Source organism: Dromiciops gliroides, chromosome 5 (genome assembly GCF_019393635.1).
Source record: "Dromiciops gliroides isolate mDroGli1 chromosome 5, mDroGli1.pri, whole genome shotgun sequence".
In the NCBI taxonomy this organism is placed as follows: domain Eukaryota; kingdom Metazoa; phylum Chordata; class Mammalia; order Microbiotheria; family Microbiotheriidae; genus Dromiciops; species Dromiciops gliroides.
The window spans coordinates 107,728,733-107,751,533 of NC_057865.1; the positions used below are offsets into that span (position 1 = coordinate 107,728,733).

General features: G+C 38.7%; 1 protein-coding gene across 2 annotated transcripts in view; it reads left to right on the top strand.

Annotated features, from left to right (window-relative positions):
* Window positions 1-22,801, top strand: part of CREB3L2 (cAMP responsive element binding protein 3 like 2) — a 158,574-nt gene that overhangs the window by 106,113 nt on the left and 29,660 nt on the right. The window contains exons 3-6 of one of the 2 annotated variants that reach the window (XM_043969079.1): window positions 3,735-3,895; window positions 10,908-10,995; window positions 15,972-16,150; window positions 22,512-22,658. In XM_043969079.1, coding sequence (XP_043825014.1) covers window positions 3,735-3,895; window positions 10,908-10,995; window positions 15,972-16,150; window positions 22,512-22,658 — 575 coding nt within the window. The remainder of the gene's footprint in view (window positions 1-3,734; window positions 3,896-10,907; window positions 10,996-15,971; window positions 16,151-22,511; window positions 22,659-22,801) is intronic. The other variant, XM_043969081.1, reaches the window with a different exon arrangement.

Genomic DNA, 22,801 nt, shown 5'->3' on the forward strand with positions numbered 1-22,801 from the left:
GATTGTTGTGAGGAGCAAAAGAAAGAATATTTATAAAAAGCATCACACAGTGCCTGGCTATCTAAATGGTTATTCCCATCTCTCCTCCTTCCCGCCCCCTCCCCAACTTCATCATGGAGAAGAATAGTATAGTTTTATCTTGGTTAGAATAGGTTAGAGGATCTAATTACAGGCTTTGTATTAATTTTCATCCTCATTTCTCCATTTATTCAAATTGTATCTCTTCCTGCCAGCCATTTAGATTGGGTTTCATCATTGTAAATTTAACCAGCAACAGAGGGGCCTATCTTCATCTCTCAATTACAAAGGAATTGTGTTCAGGGCTGCTGCTTTACATTATGTTTTAAATATGGAGGAAGGTTATGTTTTATTCATCTTCCTTGCCGCATGATGGGTAAGCGTATTGTTCCAGAAAATAAAATCCTGAAAGGAGAGCTGCATTACTACCTAGCACATCACAGTTTCCCCATGAACAGAGAAATGGTTGTCCTGTCTAACTAGAAAGGCAGTGCAATAAGCACTGGGCTTGAACTCAAAAGACTTGGGTTCGTGTACTAGTAGTTGTGTGACCATGGGCAAGTTACTTAACTTCATTGAACCCATTTCCCCATCTGCAGGTCAGGGGGTACAAGCTGCAGGTTTTTGTAAGAAAAAATGCTTTATAAATTATGGAGTTTTATCTAAGTGAGAATTACTGCTCTCCCTATACTCCCTGTCTCTGGGATCGCTCTTCCAAACCTGCCCCCCCCCCAATGTCTCTGTAGCATGTGCCTTCATCTGCCCCAGAGATTCTAACCAGCATTGTTTTGGTAGTTACCATGTGCAAGGAACTGGGAAAGCTATGGATCCAAAGATGAACCACTGGTGCCAGAGAAGGGAAGAGTCATTTCTAGCTGAGGGTGTTGGGGGAGGTTTCATGGAAGAGGATTCTGACATCTGGAGGTGTTTGAGAAGTCTGCTGCAGGCATAGAGGGATTGGAGTACAAGAGATTCATGGAGAAAGTTTATGACAGGAGAGAGAAGAACCAGACCTGTGATTTCCATTGAAATAGGGCCCTCCCGAGTGAGAAAACTCCCTCTATCGAAGCAGGCTGGCACCTTAAGTACAACTTACAGTTTCAAAGAGTTGCCTAGAGCACCAACAGGCTGTGACTAGTCCAGGGTCACATGGCCAGTATGTGTTGGAGGATGGAATTCGAACCCAAGTTTTTCTAACTTTGAGATTGACTCTATGCCAAAAGCAAATAATTGGGGAGGTAGAATTGAAAGGTTTTGGCACTTGATAGGAAGAGAGGGGGATGAAGGAGAGGAAACAAAGATGGCTCAGAGGTTATGATGCTGGGCAGCTGGAAAGATAATGGTATCATCAACAGAAATGGGAAAATTAAGAGGAAGGGCAGGGGTTTTTTGTTTTTGTTTTTTTGGGGGGATGGGGCAATGACTTTCCCAGAGTCACATAGCTAGTAAGTGTCAAGTGTCTGAGGTTGGGTTTGAACTCAGGTCCTCCTGAATCCAGGGCTGGTGCTTTATCCACTGCACCTCCTAGCTGGAAGGGCAGGTTTTATAGGAGAAATCATGACCTCTGATTTGGACATGGTGAGTTTAAATTGTCAATAGAGAGTTCAGGTAAAGTTGTATAGCATTCAGTTGGAAATGATTGGGTTTTGGAGAGAGACTTAAGGCAGGAGATAGAGATTCAAGTGTCATCTGCAGAGGTGATAGCTGAAGACATTTAAGTAGATGAGATCCCCAAAGAGGAGCTGGATAGAGTCTTAGGTCTAACCTCCTTTAGGGAATAGGGTAAGGAAGAAAAAAAAACCAATATTGAAAGAGCTGGAGAAAAAGCAGGTGTAGGAGGAAAAACAGGAAAGCCACTGAAATCAAGGGAGGAGAAAAAGTATCCAGAAGAGGGGAGGGTGGTCAGTAGTATCAAAAGCTGCAGAAAATCTGATGAGGACTGAAAAGATCTGGATATATATTTCCTGGAGGAAACTCCCTGATTGCCTGCATTTGGGAGTAGATAGAGGTATTGGGCTCTGCTTGGCCTCCCTGAACTAGACGCCTCAGTTTGTACTTGACTCAGAACTCCATTGGAGTGCAGTGTGGTCTCCCTCCTCCAGCCTCAATCAAAAAGCCCTTTGTTTATTGCCCCTCCTCCCGCTGCCAGGTTGTGAGGTATATTTTGTGCTAGTCAGTGGAAATACCCATGAATCACCAGAAGGTGCAACAGCTCCATAAACTTGGCTAAAAAAGTCCAGACCTTCCCGACCAACAGAATTCTGGCCTATGTTTTTGTTACCTTAGAAAATAAAGTGGAGGAGGGGGATCCTTAATTAAAGTAAGATCCATTCCAAACTTAATCATCTGGCCCCATTATAAAGATGTACCTTGTCCTTAATAAAGTAGATTTAGAAAGCCTAAAAGTATAGTTTATGATGTATTCTGCAAAAAATTGCATTGAGGTTGAGTTTTAAAAAATGGAATGAAATCTTCGACCTAACACCTCTTATTTAAGAGATGCTTTATTTTTTATTTCTAATTGATCACTAATTACAAGAGGCTTTTTGAACTTCCCCTTTTAGGTTCTCTGTTGTACATACTTTTCACTCCCAAATAATCCATCATATACAAAAAATAAAGGCTGCCTAAGTGAAAAATAAATAAATAATTTGATGAGAGTATGACATCAGTCTTTTGATGAAACTATGGGATATTATGAATAATTCTCATTCTTATCTCCTATTCACTGCCTCACTTTGCCCACCTTCCACCCCCACTCCCAACCCCCTCCCCCAATTTAATTTATTTGACACTTTAAGCCTTTCATTTTGTTCTTAAATTGAGATGGGGGGCGGGTATCTCACTTTAGACCCATTCTAGCCAGTCTTATGTTTGCTGACCCTTCAGAGTCCCCAGTATAATGGCTTGTTTTCTCTTGTTTTGCAGCTTATTTACAACTCTCCATGGTGTAATCATTACCCTTTCTCCTCCCTACTTGACCCAGGCTGTCTTTAAGTCCTAGTTTTGAACTAACTTGGTAAAGATCAAGAGGAGCTTTCAAAGTACATTAAAAATAAAATGGTACTTCCTATCTGCTTCCCTAGAGTTCTCCCTTGTGTTTCTTTTCTTTTCTTTCTTTCTTTCTTTCTTTCTTTCTTTCTTTCTTTCTTTCTTTCTTTCTTTCTTTCTTTCTTTCTTTCTTTCTTTCTTTCTTTCTTTCTTTCTTTCTTTCTTTCTTTCTTTCTTTCTTTCTTTCTTTCTTTCTTTCTTTCTTTCTTTCTTTTCAGGATTTAGACTTTGGCGGAGATTGAGGGAGGCATTAGGGATGAATGACTCAGTCACAGAAATCAAGGGCAGAGCCAAAGCTAGGATCATGGGCTCCTGATGCTTAGCCCAGCACTTCTCTGAGAGAAAAAGGGGCAGTACTTGCCTGATATCCTCAAGACATTTGTCACCTAAGGACAAGAAAACAGGGAGAAGACAGGAAATGAGAAAAAATGGGAAGAAGGAAGAGGCAGGAGAAACTGGGAAACCAAATGATGGGAGTGACAGAGAGGTCCACCAAGCAGTTGATTGAAGCTTGTTTGAAAAGTGACAGTGCACATTCTGACTCTATTTTTCTTTTCCCTTTGCTTGGGAATATTTCTCTATGGGTGGAAAGTTGGTGATTATGTTTATTCATTTCATTTGGTGCCCTCATATTCTAACTTGTGTGCATTGTCTTTCTCTACCAGCTAATCTGGCCAGTGAGGAATGGTGCCTGACTTCAGCAACCATCAAGACAGAACCCATTCTGTGTGAATCCCCTGGCCTTGTTCCATCAGTCACTCTGACTATCACAACGGCTCCTGCCCCTCTAGGCAGTGATGATCCCCAACTGCAGAATGATGACGAGGTACACTCAGTTTTATTCCATTTCATAAGCTGATTATCTTTCTCAATAAGACCTTTGATTTCCCCCCCCCTTCACCCAGTTCTAAAACTAGAATATTCAAGACCTAGAATGTGTTGATTTGCTATTTGTTAATATAGATATCCCTTCTCTGATTACCCTAGAGGCCCCACAAAAAGTCATGATGTGGCAAGTCCTATAACCCCCATTTGTTTCCATTCTGAAACCAGAGATCTGTTTCCATGGAGAAAAGTGGTGTCTCAGTAGACTGAAATGAAAAGCTTTTGGTGAGAGGAGGGTTATAGTGAGGGACAACTCCACAATACAAATGCAATGTATATCTATGATTGTTGGGAATTGTCACATTTCTGAAGAACATTTTACTTTTGTTATATGTGTACTTTGGAAGACTTTGTGGACTTGACATCTCCATTATCAGCAGATATCATATTGCCCTCATGAAAACATAATTGATTTTCTGCTACCTGATTCCATAGGTTCTTTTTTAAAATTCAGTTTTATTTTATTTTCAATTCCAATTTCCATAGCTTCTACAATGGCTTCTAGATATTTATCATACTCAATATGGATGGATCACAGTGTCATGCAAATAGAATCTTAGAATTAAATGGGATTGCAATAGAGATCACTGAATATACATCCAGCTTCCTAAAAAGGATCCCCCCTCTCCCTCTATATTTGTATATATAATATGTGCATATTATATATAAAATTATATACATTTGTGTTATATACATGCAAATCATCTGTCATCTAGTCTCTACTTAAACAGTTTCAGAGATGTGTAACTCATGAGGAACTAGGGCAATACCTTCCATTTTTGGAAAGCTCTGGTTATTAGGAAGTTCTTCCTTATACTGAGTTAAAATCACCTCCCTCTAGGTTAAACTAAGGGGTCCTAGTTTTGTCCTCAGGAGCTAAACAGGCTAAGTCCAGTCTTTCAGAAAACCATTATTTAGATATTTGAAGAAATGTTTATTTTTAACTCTTTAGGTTGAATGCCCCCAAGTCCTTCAGCCAATCTGAATGAAATTATTTTAATGACCTTCACCATCCTGTTCACTGTACTCTAGATGGACACTCCATTGTGTCCCTGTCCCTTTTCTAATACGTTTCCCAGAAGTGAAAAGAATGTTCCACGTATGGTCTTACCAAAGCAACTACAGTAGTGTTTTGCAGAGAACAATTTGTTGTATAATGATCATTTTTTCTTGTTCTGAATATTGTTAAATTAACGTGTCCCCAGGTGTGTGTGTGTGTGCACGCACATGCGTGTATGCATGTGTATTTGCTGCAGAATTACACTCATCCCATATGACAAAAGTCCCACTCCAATACCTCATTGTGGGAAAGAGATGACCTGGATTCTTGAAAGTTCAATTGTGGACCACATACTTTACAGGTTCTGTCATACTGGAAAAGCTTTGAAGTACAGTCCTGGCCCAAGACTATGTCTGCATTCCTAGGACTACTATAGCTATATCCAGGCAGGCTTGTCACTAGTAGGCCAGCTACTAGTTGTTTAATTCTTTGGTTATGAAAACCCAAGCAACAAAGAATGACTCACAGTCCTATATAGACTCTTCCTTCTGTACAGTTGTAGCAGGATGCCAGGAAAGGGGGAGGAAGGTACATAGAATTACATAGCTTTTAGACCATCCATCTATAAACATTAGCTTAGCTGTTGGCATTCTAAATGTAAGCTCATTGTCCCATAGCCAATGAGTCAACATGGTACCGGAGAAATGGAATCATATAAATATTGACATTTTTGTTATAAATGTAATCAAATGTTAAAAGGGACTTTGCAGATAAATGAATGGATGAATCACAAGTTCTCTCTGGAGAGACAGTTAAAAGAGTTGGTGGAGTTGCTTTTATTTGGTTTCCAAAGGCAAAAAGAAACATAATTCCATGATATACTTGTGTGCAGTCAGTGCTCATGATGAACATTTGCAAAAAATGATGAAAATGATTGCAGCTTAGGCAACAATGTTCAACATCTATTGCAAAGAATGAGGAAGTAAAGAAGTCCTATAAGATCCTCAAAATGAAATCAACATATGTTTTAATAGGTGGTGACTTCAGTATCAAGTGGACATAGGAGAAAGCAGCAAAAATAATGTTTGGAAACAACATAGCTTAAGATTAGAAAATGAAAGAAAAATACAGAAGCTTCATCTGTTATGCATATTTTCTTCAAGAAAAGAGTTAGAAGATGCTGGACATAGTGAGTACCAAATAGCATCACAAAAAAAAAATGAACTTGACAATATCTTAATGGATAGGAATTGCCTAAGTACCAACAAGGGGATAATTTCTTAATCAGCCAGCTGCATGATAGAATAGATAAACCACTGGACTTGGAATCAGGAAGATTCATCTTTATGAGTTCAAATTTGGCCTTAGATACTTCCTAGCTGTGTGACCCTGGACAAGTCACTTTACCCTTTTGCCTTAGTTCCTCATCTGTAAAATGAGCTGGAGAAGGAAACAGCAAACCACTCCAGGATCTTTGCTAAGAAAACTCAAAAATAGGGTCACAAGGAGTCGGACACAATTGAAATGACTGCACAACAAATTATTTGCTTATTACAAAAATCAAAACTAATACCAAATTAGATGAAAGAATAAAATTGAGAAGAATATATACTTCCTCTGCCAATGAAGAACAGTACCTTCTTTGCCACTTATAACCTTAGAGAATTACTTCAGGATATTGAAAGGTTCATGGACTTCCCTGGGGTCACACAGCCAGTATGTGGCAAAGGCAGGACTCAAACCCAGGTCCTCCAGACTTTGAGACCAGGTCTCTATCCACTATCCAATGCTGCTTTTGTGAGAAGATTTTATAGAGTGCAATTAAAATAGCTACAACATGATGATGTTGATGGTCAAAGGTTGGAACTGGATAAAGGAATGGACATCGGTGGAGACTATCAACATTTCCTGAGGAAGTTTAACAGATTTAAATCAGTCACCACCTTTAGGAGGCCAAAATAACCTATAAACTTCCTTAGCCAATAAACTCTTGATTTATTTTCCAAGCAGGGAGAGTAGCCAAAGGCAGCATGAGTTTTAGAATATAAACTCATTTGTAAAAATCTTACACAGGAAGGTGGGATAAGATTATGAGCTCTGTTACTTATTAAAATAACAAAAAGCAATGGAGAGAGGAACAAATTTATGGAAAGCTTGGTAAAAGAGTCAAGTACCCAATAGTACCCAAATTATCCAAAGAACATTAAAAGATGAAATGGAAAGGAAGAAAACAAATAGAAAATGGAAGATATTTGTAAAGATTTCTATAACTATTTTCTTCATCACCGATAGCTAAATCACCATAGTTGGACTCTAACATCATAGTCCCTCATGTGCTGCATGAGAAAGTGGATAGAAATGGTAATAAAGAAAACAAAGAAAGTTAGATAAGACCAAATAAATATACATGGATGAGGTCCATTCTGGAGGCCACACTATTTTGAGAACATTAAGTTACTGATTCTTTTTTTAAAAAATATTTGATTTTTTCCCAATTGCATGTAAAAACAAATTTTAACATTCATTTTTAAAAATTTTGAATTCCAAATTCTTTCCCTTCCTCTTTCCCCTTCCCCTACTCTGAAATGGTAATCAATTTGATATAAGTTATACATGTGCAATCATGTAAAACATATTTCCATATTAGTCATGTTGTGAAAGCAAACACAGACCAAAAAAAAAAAAACCCCAAACAAACAAAATAGAGCAAGTGAAAAAGACTATACTTCAATCTGCATTCAGACTCCATCAGTTCTTTTTCTGGAGGTGGATAGTATTTTTCATCATGAGTTTTTTGTGATTTTCTTGGGTCATTGAATTGCTGAGAATAGCTAAGTCAATCATGCAATATTTCTGTTATTGTGTGTAATGGTTCTGTGCACTTCATTTTGTATCAGTTCGTGTAAGTCTTTTCAAGGTTTTTCTGAAATCCACCTGCTCATCATTACTTATAGCACAATAGTATTCCATCACAATCATATATTACAACTTATTTAGCCATTCCCCAGTTGATAGTAATTTCCTCAATTTTTGATTCTTTGCTACTACAAAAAAGAGCTACTATAATTTTTTTGTATACTTAGGTCCTTCCCACTACCCTTGGCCCTTTCCTTTTTTAAAAAATCTCTTTGGGATACAGACCTATTAGTGATATTGCTGAATCAAAGGGTATGCACAATTGTGTTACCATTTGGCATAGTTCTAAATTACTCTCTAGAATGGTTGGATCAGTTCAAAATTCTACTAACAGTACATTAGTGTCTCAATTTTCTGAGGGATTGATTCTTAATATACTGACACAGAGAGGAATATATCAAATATTTTTTATTTCAGTAATCAACAAACATTTACTTCTTCCAAGGCAATCAAGAAAATATGAACTACCAAGCCGCACCTATTTTCCCATTATTACAAAATCTCTGAGAATTGTACTAGATGTTACATACTTATAGAAATATATGATTAGGAGAACCTGTCTTTTATAGGAAAATCACTTGTGCTAGATGCTGATAACCCAGCACAAGTAGAATTGTGAAGCATCACCTCAGACAAAACAGCACTAAACTCCTTTTTATTTCTAACTGGTTAGAGTAGAAAACATCATGAAGGGAAAAAAAAGTCTAAGAATTTGCCTTCCCAGGATCCTTTTCTACACAAGTACTTGAATCCCTTCATCTTAGGCAGGTCACAGAGTGACATAGTGGAGAGGGTTTGGGACTTGGAATTAGCAAGATGTGGGTTCAAATCCTGCCTCAGTTACTTGCAAGTGACCATGGCCAAGTTACTTAACCTCTCTGAGCCTCTGTTTTCTTATTTGCAAAATGAGAAGATAGGACTTCACTTCTATTCATCAATCAATAATTATTAAGTGCCCACTTATGTGTCAGGCACTGGCCTAGGTCCTGAGGCTTTAAGTACAATATATGAATATAAGCTCCAAGACCTTATGTTTTAATTGTATTATATTATATATTTTCATATTTATATTATTATATTATAGTTTAATTTTAATGTATTTACATTCTCCACTTATAAAATCTGTTATCTTAGGATCTTTTTTTTTTACATATAAGGTATTTTATTTTTTCCGTTACATGTAAAGATAGTTCTCAACCTTTGTTTATACAAGCTTTGCAATTTCAGATTTTTCTCCCTCCCTTCCCTCCCTCCCCCCTCCCCTAGACAGCAGGTAATCTGATATAGGTTATATCTATATATCTATATCGATATCGATATAGATATATCTATACACACATATATATACACATAATAACATTAATCCTATTTCTGCATTAGTCCTGTTATAAGAGAAAAAATCAGAGCAATGATGAAAAACCTCAAAATAGAAAAAAACCCAACAGCACCAAAAACAAAATAAATAGTATGGTTCATTCAGCATCTATACTCCACAGTTCTTTTTTTTTTCCTTGGATTTGGAGATCCTCTTCTATCATGAGTTCCCTGAAACTCTTCTGTACCATTGCATTGGTGACAAGAATATAGTCCATCACAGTAGATCAACACTCAATGTTGATGATACTGTGTACAATGTTCTTCTGATTCTGCTCATCTCACTCATCATCAGCTCACGCAAGACCCTCCAGGTTTCTCTGAACTCCTCCTGCTCATCATTTCTTACAGCACAATAGTATTCCATTGTATTCATATACCACAACTTGTCCAGCCATTCCCCAATTGATGGGTATCCCCTCAACTTCCAATTCCTTGCCACCACATAAAGAGCAGCTATAAATATTTTTGTACATGTGGGTCCCTTTCCCCTTTCCATGATTTCTTTGGGAAAAAGACCTAAAAGTGGTATTTCTGGGTCAAAGGGTATGCACAGCTTTATCGCCCTTTGGGCATAATTCCAAATTGCTCTCCAGAATGGTTGGATCAGTTCACAGCTCCACCAACAATGGATTAGTGTTCCAATTTTCCCACAGCTTCTCCAACATTTATTATTTTCCTTTTTTGTCATTTTAGCCAATCTGATAGGTGTCAGGTGGTACCTCAGAGTTGTTTTAATTTGCATCTCTCTAATCCTTAGAGATTTAGAGCATTTTTTCATATGGGAATAGATAGCTTTGGTTTCTTCATCAGAAAACTGCCTGTTCATAATCTTAGGATCTTTTAAAAAGGACTGAGCCTCTGACATTTGTAAGCTATTTCCTTTTCATTATTGCTAAAGTGCAATTAATTCAGTTGTTTTAGATCATGGTGCTTACAAGGCGAAGGACATAAACTTGATCCCTTGTTTGGGCTGGTTAGCTTGGCTTTTCCATGACCACAGACCATTTCTCTAATGTGCTTTTTCACAAGTGCATGTCATTTGTTATGTTGGGGAGACTGTGGATGGCTCAGTGCATACTCATCTTTAGTGTTGGGGAACAAACTGGTGGAAAGTCAGCTGTATCATTATAAATAAAAGAGAGACACTAAAAACATAATTAGACTTACTGTGTAATAAAATACCACTGCAATATTCTAGCCCTGGAGGGGTATATTGGTACATGGTTTTTAGCCTTAAGATTTTTCATTTGAGGATTCCACCTACTTTATAAAATTCTGTAGTGAATTGAGAAGGGGAATTTGTAGTGAATCAAATGGTATCTGAAAGAAGCAGCTCTTAATTCCTATTAGCCAGCTTTCAGTAGTAGACTTTGGGGGTAAGGTATCTCCAGATAAAGAAAAAAGTGGCATAAACATCTTTTCTAGGGGGCAGCTAGGTGATGTAGTGGATAAAGCACTGGCCCTGGGTTCAGGAGGACCTGAGTTCAAATCCAGCTTCAGACACTTAACCCTTAACTAGCTGGGCAAGTCACTTAACCTTCATTGCCCCACAAAAAACACCAAAACAAAACAAAACATCTTTTCTATAGCTATGCACCATGTCGTTGTTCTTTTATTTAAAAACAAATAATCCAAAATCTTGTTTGAATTCTTTCTTTAGGTCAAGTCCCCAAGCCTGAAAATTCTTCCCAAGATTAAGCTGGAGCCTCATGAAGTGGATCAGTTCTTAAACTTCTCTTCAAAAGAAGGTGTGTTGGTTCTTAGTGCTTCATTTGGAGTTGGATACTGATGTTGCACAAGGACTGAGCAATAAGGGCACATGAGAAGGGGAAGAACAATGTGTAGGAGGCCTCATGTTGCACTTCAGCCAGACCTGGCCTTGTGTAATGATGTTTTACTGAAGAGCTTCCTGTAAATCTCAGTTTTGAAAATCAAATCCCATTTCACTATAGACTAACTAACATTATCGTTCCAGTAATGTGTTCACTTTAATCTCTTGTTTTTTTTCAGGGGTCAGTGGCTTCTAATACTTTCCCTTTACCCTTTTCTAATCCTCAGGGCTGTGAGAATAGTTAAGCATCTGTTTAAGGCATGAAGGTGATAGAAGGAAAGAATTTAGTTTGGCTAGGACACACAGAACATGAGAAGGGGAGTAGAGTGAAGAATGGATGAAAAGTTGGATTGGAGCCAGATCTTTCATTTATCCTAGGGGCAATAGGGAGCCACCAAAGGTTTCTGAGTGGAGGAGTGTTGTGGTCAGATTATACAGTAGGAATATTATTTTGGCAACTGTGTGAGGGATTAGAGAGGAGACAGAATAGAGGCAGGAAGATCAATTTCAGGTTTTTTTAGTTATGTCCAGCTCTTCATGACCCTATTTTAGATTTTCTTGGCAAAGATACTAGAATGTTTTCCTTCTCAGCTCATTTTACAGATGAAGAAACTGAGGCAGGCAGGGTTAACTGACTTGCCTAGCAGCTTAGTAAGTGTCTGAGGATGGATTTGAACTCATGAATATGAGTCTTCCTGACTCTTGGCCTGGCACCACCCATCTGCCCAGGAAGACCAATTAAGAGATTATTAACATTGATCTAGGCAAGAGCTAGTGAGGGTTTGGACTAGAGCTATGGAAATTTGGATAAAGACAAAGAGATGGGTTCAAAAGATAATGTAGATGTCAAATCAACAAGACTTGAGAATTGATTGGCTATATAAGGTTTAAGCAGAAGGAGGATACAAGGGTAATTTGCAGGTTTCAAGCTGGAATGACTGAATGGAGAGACCAAAATGAAGTTTTTTCTCTCTTTAACCATCGAGATACTGCCGCAAAAGTGATATGACTAGAGTACAGATAAGTCTAACCTTATCAGTCCCTAACTCAGTAAACTCCAATAGCTGGTGATACCAATAGGAACAAACATTAATTTTTTTAATAGCCTTAGAGGACTGCCTGGGGTGCACTCGGGGATTGTGACTTGCCCAGAGTCACACAGCCTGTACATAAGAGGCAGGACTTGAACCCAGGACTTCCTGTCTCCAAGGCTATTACCATATCCACTATATCATGGGCTGCTGAGCAGCCATTGTTGATATAAAGAGGGTTAAACTTTTGGGGCAGCTAGATGGCACAGTGGATAGAGTACTAGCCTGGAGTTAGTAAGACCTGAGTTCAAATTAGGCCTCAGACACTTACTAGCTGTGTGACCCTAGGCAAGGCACTTAACTCTGTTTGCCTTAGTTTCCTCATCTGTAAAATGAGCTGGAGAATGAAAGGGCAAAGCACTCCAGCATTTTTGACAGGAAAATCCCAAATGGGGTCACAAAGAGTTGGACCCGACTGAAATGACTGAACAACAACAAAAACTTTGGGATCTGTGCTTAGTAACAATAAACGTGATTTAAGATAGAATGTGAAAGGTGATTGTTTGACTCTTAAGAAGCTAGTAGACTTTCCAACAAGCCTTGTTCCTCGAATTTGTTATGACACATTTTACAAAAATGTCAAACAACCATATGTGCAAATCCTGTGGTGACTGATGATCCACGTGCTTGGGAGAGGAGCATTTCCCCAGTAGATAAAACCCTTGTACTTATTGATTACCCTGACTCAATGGACAATAAAGTAACTGACTACCTCTTCAAGCCTTGGGGCTACTTTCCAATGAATAGCTTCTGCAACCCAAGAGCTGCTTTTCTTTCCTGATGCTGAACCACCTGGGCCAATGGATGGCTTTCACCAAATAGGAAACAGGGACTCACATTTGACCCACTTTTCCCACTGCTTGCTTCCCTCTTTCCCTTTCTAAGGGAATAACCCTTTGAAGTGAGTGAAAGTCTCTGTGTGGAAAGGACAGTCATTCAGGAATGATTTTGCTGTAACCAAGTGGATATTGGTTGATTAGCCCAATACAAATTGAGGAGCATTTAAGGACAAATTCCAAAGAAATGTTGATTATTTATTTTGCATCACAGAATACCATGTGTATTTAAATATTGTGAGAATACTGAAAAATGGGTAGATCTCTCAGCAGCTCCTGAGTTCTGACCAACTACTAGGTTTTCCTGCTCCAGAGGGACAGTAGGTAGGAATGTAGGCAGGCATAGAATGTTGTTGTAGGAGACCTTTTTATAGCCTTTTAGCTCATAGGAGCCCCTAGAAAGACATCAACAGAGCAGACAAAAAAAGAGGGGGGGAAATAAGGGGATAAAAAGGAATGCGATAGATAATGAAGAAAGGACAATGAAGAGAGTAAAATGACTGGGGAGAAGAAAAAGCAACAGCGATGAGGGGTAGAGAGAAGAGAACCTCAGTGAAGGGGTCCAGACCATACAAGGCCAAAGACTCAGAACATTTCACACTTCTAAAAATGATTGTGTGATAGGAAAAGCTGCTTCCTATCTGTATAACTGCTCTCCCACCACTCAACAGTGTCCTTAGAAATGGTCATATGTCTCAGCAGCTGGTGTTTGACAAGATAGAGAGAACATTTTTAGATACTCAATAAATTCCCCTTGAATGGATTGATGGATAAATGAATGAATGATGTGTCTCCATAGATTGGACATAGCATAGAACCATGTTCATATGTGTTCAGTAAGTGTTTATTGAATGAAAATACTCTTTGTATGAAGAATTTTATATTTGTTGTAATACACCCATAGGTGTGTTCACTTAATAGTCTGGTTCTTATCTGGGAGTGTCAGACCCTTGCCTGGCTTTCTCCCAATTCTTGGCTTAAATGGGGTTGTTTTTGCTTAAATGTTTTAAATTTTAGCTTTTAGACTTTCAATTGTTGAATCTTTCAAAAATATGAAATACAGATTTTCTTTACTAGCTAAGATCACCACAATCCTTGAGGTTTTTCTTTACTTTTATCCTAATGTGGAGCTATCTAAAATCCATATTATTTATGTGGTTTCCAAGAATTCTAAATTTTTAGGGTCTGTAATTCAGGTTAATAACTCTTTAATCACTTTTGGGTTCATAGATGCTCTGTTCATAAATAATTTATGCTGGAAGGGACCACAGGAACTGCTGATTTAACCCTACCTTTATTTGTAGATAAGGGAACTCTAGAGCCCAGGGAAGTTAAGTAACCTGTGCAAGGTCACACAATGATGATTGTGGTGGTGGTGATGTTGGTTGTGGTGGCAGAAGAGAGGTAGCATGGAAGAATGGATGAAAACCTAGCCTAGAAATTAGGAAAACCTGAGTTCAAGCCCTACATCTGATACATACTGGCAATTAGAGCTGATAAACATAGAATTTATTGACTTGAGGAGTAGTAAGTTTGCATTACTGGAAGCTTTCAGACAGGGGCTGCATAATTATGTTCTGGGTATATTTGAGAGGGGTTTTATGAGATCTACGGGATAGGGATTGAACTAACTAGCTTTTAAGGTCCCTTCTAACTCTATGTCTGCTAATTTAGTTTTTGCTAGTGTTTTGGCAGAGGAAGTTTCCAAGTTGAGACTCTAACCTCAAGCCACAGTCCAGTGCTTGGCCTCCTCTGTCAGGCTGCTTTGTAATTGCTTACAGGATTTAGGATATTGCTGTTACCCTTGCAGGTCTCCAGTAGCTGCAATGTCAAATTCTGAAAAATTAATCTGAGAGAAGTAATCTTGGAATTGGCAGAAGAAGCTAATTAAGCTTATCCTTTTGTATTTCATTTCCACTGGCAAAATTTTCTTTCTTTCTTTCTTTCTTTCTTTCTTTCTTTCTTTCTTTCTTTCTTTCTTTCTTTCTTTCTTTCTCTCTCTCTTTCTTTCTTTCTCTCTTTCTTTCTTTCTTTCTCTCTCTCTTTCTTTCTTTCTTTCTCTCTTTCTTTCTCTCTTTCTTTCCCTCTCTCTCTCTCTCTTTCTCTCTCTCTCTTTCTCTCTCTCTCTCTCTTTCTCTCTCTCTCTCTTTCTTCCTTCCCTTCCCTTCCCTTCCCTTCCCTTCCCTTCCCTTCCCTTCCCTTCCCTTCCCTTCCCTTCCCTTCCCTTCCCTTCCCTTCCCTTCCCTTCCCTTCCCTTCCCTTCCCTTCCCTTCCCTTCCCTTCCCTTCCCTTCCCTTCCCTTCCCTTCCCTTCCCTTCCCTTCCCTTCCCTTCCCTTCCCTTCCCTTCCCTTCCCTTCCCTTCCCTTCCCTTCCCTTCCCTTCCCTTCCCTTCCCTTCCCTTCCCTTCCCTTCCCTTCCCTTCCCTTCCCTTCCCTTCCCTTCCCTTCCCTTCCCTCACAACAGTCCTGATGACATTATTCATTCCTATTGCAGCTCATAGAAAGAGCCTAAGACTTGGAGTTAGGAAGATCTGATTTCAAATCCTGCCCCTGATAACTATTTGCTATGTCACCCATGGCAAATCACTTTAACTACTCTATGTCTCGATTTCCTCAAATGGGAATAATAACAATAACAGTACCTACCTCAGTGGGTTGTCATGAGGGTTAAAATGAGATAACATGTGTAAAGTGCTTGGCAAAGTTTTAAACACTCTAGAAATGTTAGTGCTGCTTCTGCTGCAGCTGCTAATGATGATAATGCTGATGATGGAGATGGACACCAAGGCTCAGACAAGTTAAATGAATTTTTCATGGTCAGATATAGGTAGTGACTGAAAAAGTAGAGGTGAAAGCCCGGACCCTTCTAGACACCTTCTTCCTACCTGACTGCAGGGGAATTAAAAAGGTTCTTTTTTCACTTCCTGGCTTCTTCATGAGAGAAACGTCATTTTATTTTCTTCCAGCAGTGGTGGAACACCTGCACCTACCCCCCACCCCTCCCAGCAGTCACGGCAGTGATTCTGAGGGCAGCCAGAGCCCCAGCCCATCCCTGACACCATCCAGTCCCACCCAGGGGCCAGGGAAGGTGACATCTCGTTCAGCCTCCGCTCTCTCCAATTCCCCCCTCCTGACAGCACCTCATGTAAGTAGCAACCAGAGTTTTGCTTATTTTTGTTCCTAATATCTCCACTTAATATTTGTTTCTGTATGTTGTGCAAATGAGAAGCATGAGATTAAAAAAACAAAACTTGATATTTTTAAAATATCTACCTCCTGGAAATATGTTCACATAGAATTTTATTTTATTTTATTTTATTTTATTTTATTTTATTTTATTTTATTTTATTTTATTTGCAGGGCAATGAGGGTTAAGTGACTTGCCCAGGGTCACACAGCTAGTGTCAAGCATCTGAGGTCAGATTTGAACTCGGGTCCTCCTGAATCCAGGACTGGTGCTTTATCCACTGTGCCACCTAGCCGCCCCCTTCATATAGAATTTTAGAGCTGAAAGGGACCTTTGGGATCACCTAGCTGAACTCTCTAATTTCACAGGTAAAGAAGGACACTGAGGTCCAGAGTGGTGAAGTGATTTACTCTCTCGCAGAGTGGCAGACCTGGGATTAGAGCTCCCGTGTTGCCCATTCAAGTCCAGTGCTCTTTTTTCCTACAATATTCCGTATGGACAAAGTCAAGCTCTAAATCATGTAAAAATTCCCTTTCTGTTGGCCACATACCCACAGTGTTTTTGTGAGCCAGGCCTGAGGCAGCTTGAGGTAACCCCTACACCAACCACCAGGGCTGTTGTGAGCCAGGTTGCTATGGAATGGCCTCGCAGTTTGAGTTTGCTTTGCCCCCCGACAGACTGATTTGAATCCCAGTTGTCGGCCCACTGGGTAAAGAGTATAGAAAGCCTTCTGTACACAGTTCCAAAAGAGAGCTTTGGATCCCCCTGTAGAACCTCCTTGCAGGCTGCTTTGGGGAGGAGCATTTACCTGCAGGTCATTGAGTGTGTTTTTATTTAAAATAATTGTTTTTCCTGAACCTTCAGGATCTGTTTCACTGGGTTTTGGATGTATTCTGAGGACACCCTGTCTAGAAATCTTGGAGTCACTTTGGGTTTTTCTTCTCCTTTGTCTCCTATAGTCAAATGGGTGTTTTTTTTTAACCTGCCCCCTTGGATTTGCTCGCCCCTCCTTCATTCCTACCCATGCCCCCCTTGTCCAGAATAAGAATTTTTTTACTAGGCAATCATTTTGTATTCATTATCTCCCTTTCCCAGCTGCCTTTCCCTCCTCCTTTCAATATCTTAATATGTTGTTGTTTTTTAATCAGACTTATGGTTTCATTGATATAAGGAACCCCCAGTAAGAAACACCTTCTACCAATCCAGTTCTGCAGATTATAATCTTTGAGAGGTGCTGGGGCACTCAGAGATCAAGTGGCTTACCTAGAGTCACAAAGCCAGCCTTTATGGGGAGTGGGATGAGCACTCAGGTCTTCCTGACTTTGGGGCCTATTCTCTATTCATTGCATCATACCACCTCACACCATGGACAACTTAACACTTAATTTTTCTCCAAGAAAGGAGACATGGTCTGGATAGAGAGACCTTAGAGTCGGGAAGAGCTTCCTTTGAATCATGCTACTGATCATTCTCTCAGTGAACTCTCAGGCAAATAAAACTCTAAGTCATAAATGAGCTATCTGCAATGGTGAAGCGAATTTCCATAAGGGATTGGGGTCCTAACACTGGTGAATCACAGGCCCAGGTCAACACCCACACCACACATGTTAGAGTACAGAAACACATGTACATATATGTATACATGTATATTTGCATTATGCATATTTATGTGTACATTTATGCATATCTATGTATTAAATCTAGGTATTTCATGTATATTAATTCTGTTTCTTAATCTATATTGTAAGCACCTTTATACTTATATAACCTCCAAAAGAGGGCAGGTAGGAAGTGCAGTAGATAGAATTCCAAGCCTGTAGTCAGGAAGACCTGAGTTCAAATCTTACCTCAGATAGTTAATAGCTGTGTGACCCAAGGCAAGTCACTTAATCCTGTTTGCCTCAGTTTCCTCATTTGTAGAATGAGCTGGAGAATGAAATGGCAAACCACTCCAGTATCTCTGCCCAAAAAATCCCAAAATGGGTAATGAGGAGTTAGACACTACTGAAACAACTGAACAACGACAAACCTCCATAAGACCTGGCATAGTATTGTAGCTCAAAAAAAATTATTTAAAACGAAAAAAGATTTTTCTATGCCACATATTTGACTATGTTACAAGCTAACTCAATCACTCAATCAAAAAACATTTATTAGATGCTAACTATGTGCCAGGCATTGTGCTAAGTGTTGGGAATAAAAAAAGAGGCAAAAGACAGTCCTTGCCTTCAAGGAGCTTACAATCCAATAGGGAAGACAACATGCAAACAAATATATAAAATGCAAATTATATATAGGATACTTAGGAAATGATTAACATAGAGGAGACACTAGAATTAAGAGGGATTGAGAAAGGCTTCCTGTAGAAGGTGGGATTTTAGTTTGGACTTAAAGGTAGCCAAGGTCAGTAGTCAGATCAGAAGCAAGAGAGAGTTTAAGGCATGGGTGACAACCAGAGAAAATGCCCCTGAAGCTGAGAGATGGAAGCCCCTGTCATTTTAGTGGCAGAATGGATTGGAGTAAGAGAGAGTTGGACCATGAAGCCTTATCAACCAACAGGTGATTGAAATAATCAAGGCATGAGGTGATGAGGGCCTACCCTAGGGAGGGACAGTGTCAGAAGAAAGAAGGGAGTATATTGGAGAGAAGTTGCACGAGTAAAATTGACAGACTTTGGCACAAGATTGGATATGGGGGTGAGAGATAGTGAAGTGCTGAGGATAACTCCTAGACTGTGACCCTGAGGGACTGGGAGGATGGTGTTACTTTCAATAATAATAGGTAAAGTAAGAGGTGGGAAGGGCTTGGGTGGAATGAATTCAGTTTTGGATGTGTTAAGTTTAAATGTCTATGGGGCAGACTGGCAAATATAACAAAAAAGGAAAATACTGGATTTTGGAGGGGATGTAGGAAAACTAGGACAGTAATCCACTGTTGAGAGAGTTGTGAACAGATCCAACCATTCTGGAGAGCAATTTGGAACTGTGCCGAAATGGCTATAAAATTGTGCATACTCTTTGATCCAGCAACACCACTGCTAGGTCTATATCCCAAAGACATCCCCCAAAAGACAAAAATATCTATTTGTACAAAAATATTTATAGCAGCTCTTTTTGTGATGGCTAAGAATTGGAAATCAAAGGAATAACTGTCAATTGGGGAATGACTAAATAAGCTGTGGTATATGATTGTGATAGAATATTATTGTGCTATAAGAAATGACAAGCAGGATGATCTCATAAAGGCCTGGAAAGATGTGTATGAACTGCTGTATAGTGAAGTGAGCAGAACAAAAAGAATGTTGTGCATAGTGATAACAATATTGTTTGATGAAGAACTGTGAATGACTTAACTATTCTCAGCAATACAATGATCCAATACAGTTCCAAAGGGCTAATGATGAAACCTCCAAAGATGCTATTTTTCACTTTCCTTCATTTTTTCTTTTATTCAAGCTTCCTTATACAAAATGACTTATTGTATTTTTGTACATCATATATCTTGTATATTGTATTCTTATACAAAATGTTTTACATAATTGCACATGTATAACTTATATCTGGTTTCTTACTGTCTTAGGGAGGGGAGAGGGGAGAGAAGGAAGGAAGGAAGGATAGAATTTAGAACCCAAAACTTCAAATAAAAATGTTTATTATAAAAGAAAAGATGTCTATGTGACATCTGGTCTGAAAGACAATTGGAGAGATGAGATTGGAGGTCAGCAGAAAGATTAGAGCAGGAAAGATAGAAGGGAGAATTATGAACATAGAGATGGTAAGTAAATCCATGGGAGTTGACAGGATCACCAAGTGAAGTAGTATAGAGGGAGAAAAGAGGACCTGTGTAGAAAAAGTAATACAAAATATAATTTTCTCACTCTTACATAGGCTATAGCATCCCATTTTATATTTGTATTCTGCTGAAAATAGATTCTACAGAGCACTTCTTGTCTATTATTTTTGGAAGTATTAAACTCAGAATGCCTATTGCATGTCTACAGGGAGGCAACTCTTGAAGTAGCAGAAAATTTGTTAAATTCATCTTGCAAAGATGCATTTGGAAAAATTCAATAGGATACTTCCCTGCATTTGTGTAGTACATTATGGTTTACAACACACTTGCACACCCATCATTTTGTTTGATCCACATAGTAACAACAGTGTAATGTAGGGTGGGTATTATTTTCCCATTTATAGATAAGGAAACTGAGATTCAGAGAAAGTAAATGAATTGTCTTAGGTCTTTAAAGTTCTAGTCCAGTGTCCTTGACGTGTTGTTATGTTACCATTTCAACCCTCCTCTTCCTACCCCATTTCCTTCGTTCCCCTTCCCCCCACAAAAAAAGGCTATTTTTGTAAAAGAAGTTTCAACTGAAGCTTTCCTTTGTCCAAGGTCATGATAATCGTTAGGAATTCCAGCTTTCTATAAAATTCCATTCCTTTACTTTTCACATTTTAATTTTGTCCTCTTTGGTAAATATTCATAAAATAATACAATTCCACGGTGGTCACTAAATATTCCTTCAATTCAATTCAACAAATGCTCAATTAAATATGTGATAAATGCAAAGTGCTGGCATCCTCCAACTCTAATACCCATGGACAGGAACTGGGCTGGGTTGACTTCTGTCTACTTGTAAACATAAGATGAATCAATGCAAAATAATGTAATTTAAACATTTTAGTATTTTATTTTTCCCTAATTACACGCAAAGACAATTTTGACATTCATTTTTATTTTTATTTTATTTTATTATATTTTTTGCGGGGCAATGGGGGTTAAGTGACTTGCCCAGGGTCACACAGCTAGTAAATGTCAAGTGTCTGAAGCCAGATTTGAACTCAGGTACTCCTGAATCCAGGGCTGGTGTTTTATTCACTGCGCCACCTAGCTGCCCCTGACATTCATTTTTAAAACTTTGAGTTCCTAATTCTCTCCCTTCCTCCCTCCCTCCCCCCTCATTGAGAAGGCAAACAATATATATATATGTATATATATATGTATGTATGTATGTATGTATGTATATATGTATATATACACATATATACACATATATATGTGTGTGTGTGTACACACACATACTACACATGTATATGAATCATGTTGTGAAAGAAAACATAGACAAAAAACTCAAGAAGAATAAAGTTTAAAAGTATGCTTCAATCTTTATTCAGCCACCATCAGTTCTTTCTCTGGGGATGGATAGAGTTTTTCATCATAAGTCCTTCAGAGTTGTCTTGGGTCATTGTATTGCTGAGGATAGCTGTTATCCATAGCTGATCATCTTAAAATATTGCTGTTACTTTGTACACAGTATATTTCACTTTAAATCAACTCATGTAAGTCTTTCCAGGTTTTTCTGAGAGCATCCTGCTCATCATTTCTTGTATCACAATAGTGTTCCATCACAACATATAATAATTGTTCAGCCATTCCCCAATTGATGGGCATCCCTTGAATTTCCATTTCTTTGCCACCAGAAAAGAGAGGCTATAAATATTTTTGTATATATAGTTCCTCTCCCTTTTTTTTTTTGATACAGACCTAGTAGTGGTATTGCTGGGTTAAAGGGTATGCATGGTTTTATAACCCTTTGGGCATAGTTCCAAATTGCTCTACAGAATGGTTGAATCAGTTCACAACTCCACCAACAATGAATTAATGTCTCACTTTTCCTACATCCCCTCCAAAACTTGTCCATTTCCTTTTGTGTCCTATTAGCCAATATAATATAATAGGTATGAGGTAGTACCTCAGAATTGTTTTAATTTGCATTTCTCCAATCAATAATGATGTAGAACATTTTTTCACATAGATAGCTTTAATTACTTCATCTGAAAGCTTCATATCTTTTGATCATTTATCAGTTGGGTTATGGCTCTTATTTTTATACATTTGACTCATTTCTCTATATATTTGAGAAATGAGGCCTTTATCAGAGAAACTTGTTTCAAATTTTTTTTTCACAGTTAGCATTACTGTCAAAATATTGTAATTATTTCAAGGAGTCCTAGAAGATACCTTGGGGGAGGGAGGAGGTCCAAGCCCCAGCTTCCACTGAAGTACACAGGGACCGTACCCATGAAACACAAATTGGGGTCTGTTCTGTTTTTAGAATCTCCTTCAAGTCAACAAGCATTTGTTAAGCACTTACTACCCTCCAGGCACTGTGCTAAGTTCTGGGAATACACAGAAAAAGAAAAACACTTCAGTTTAATGGCAACATCCATCACTTCCTTTGCTGGCTATTTCAAGGATATGGTTTTGTATGCTCAGTGATTTATTTATCTTTCCCTTCTTTTGTCCTTGGGCCACACAGAAACTCCAGGGGTCAGGCCCCCTGATCCTGACAGAGGAAGAAAAGAGGACACTGATTGCGGAGGGGTACCCTATCCCCACCAAACTGCCCTTGACAAAAGCAGAGGAAAAAGCCCTGAAGAAAATCAGGAGGAAAATCAAAAACAAGGTGAGGTCCTGGGTTCAGGGTGGCACCAGGAATCTGACTTTGTGGGCACTAAGACATCTGTATATATGGGACAGAATGGTCCTTTCCATGTTCCCCTCTCTGATATGGTTTATATAATAATATACATAATTAAAAGGATTCCA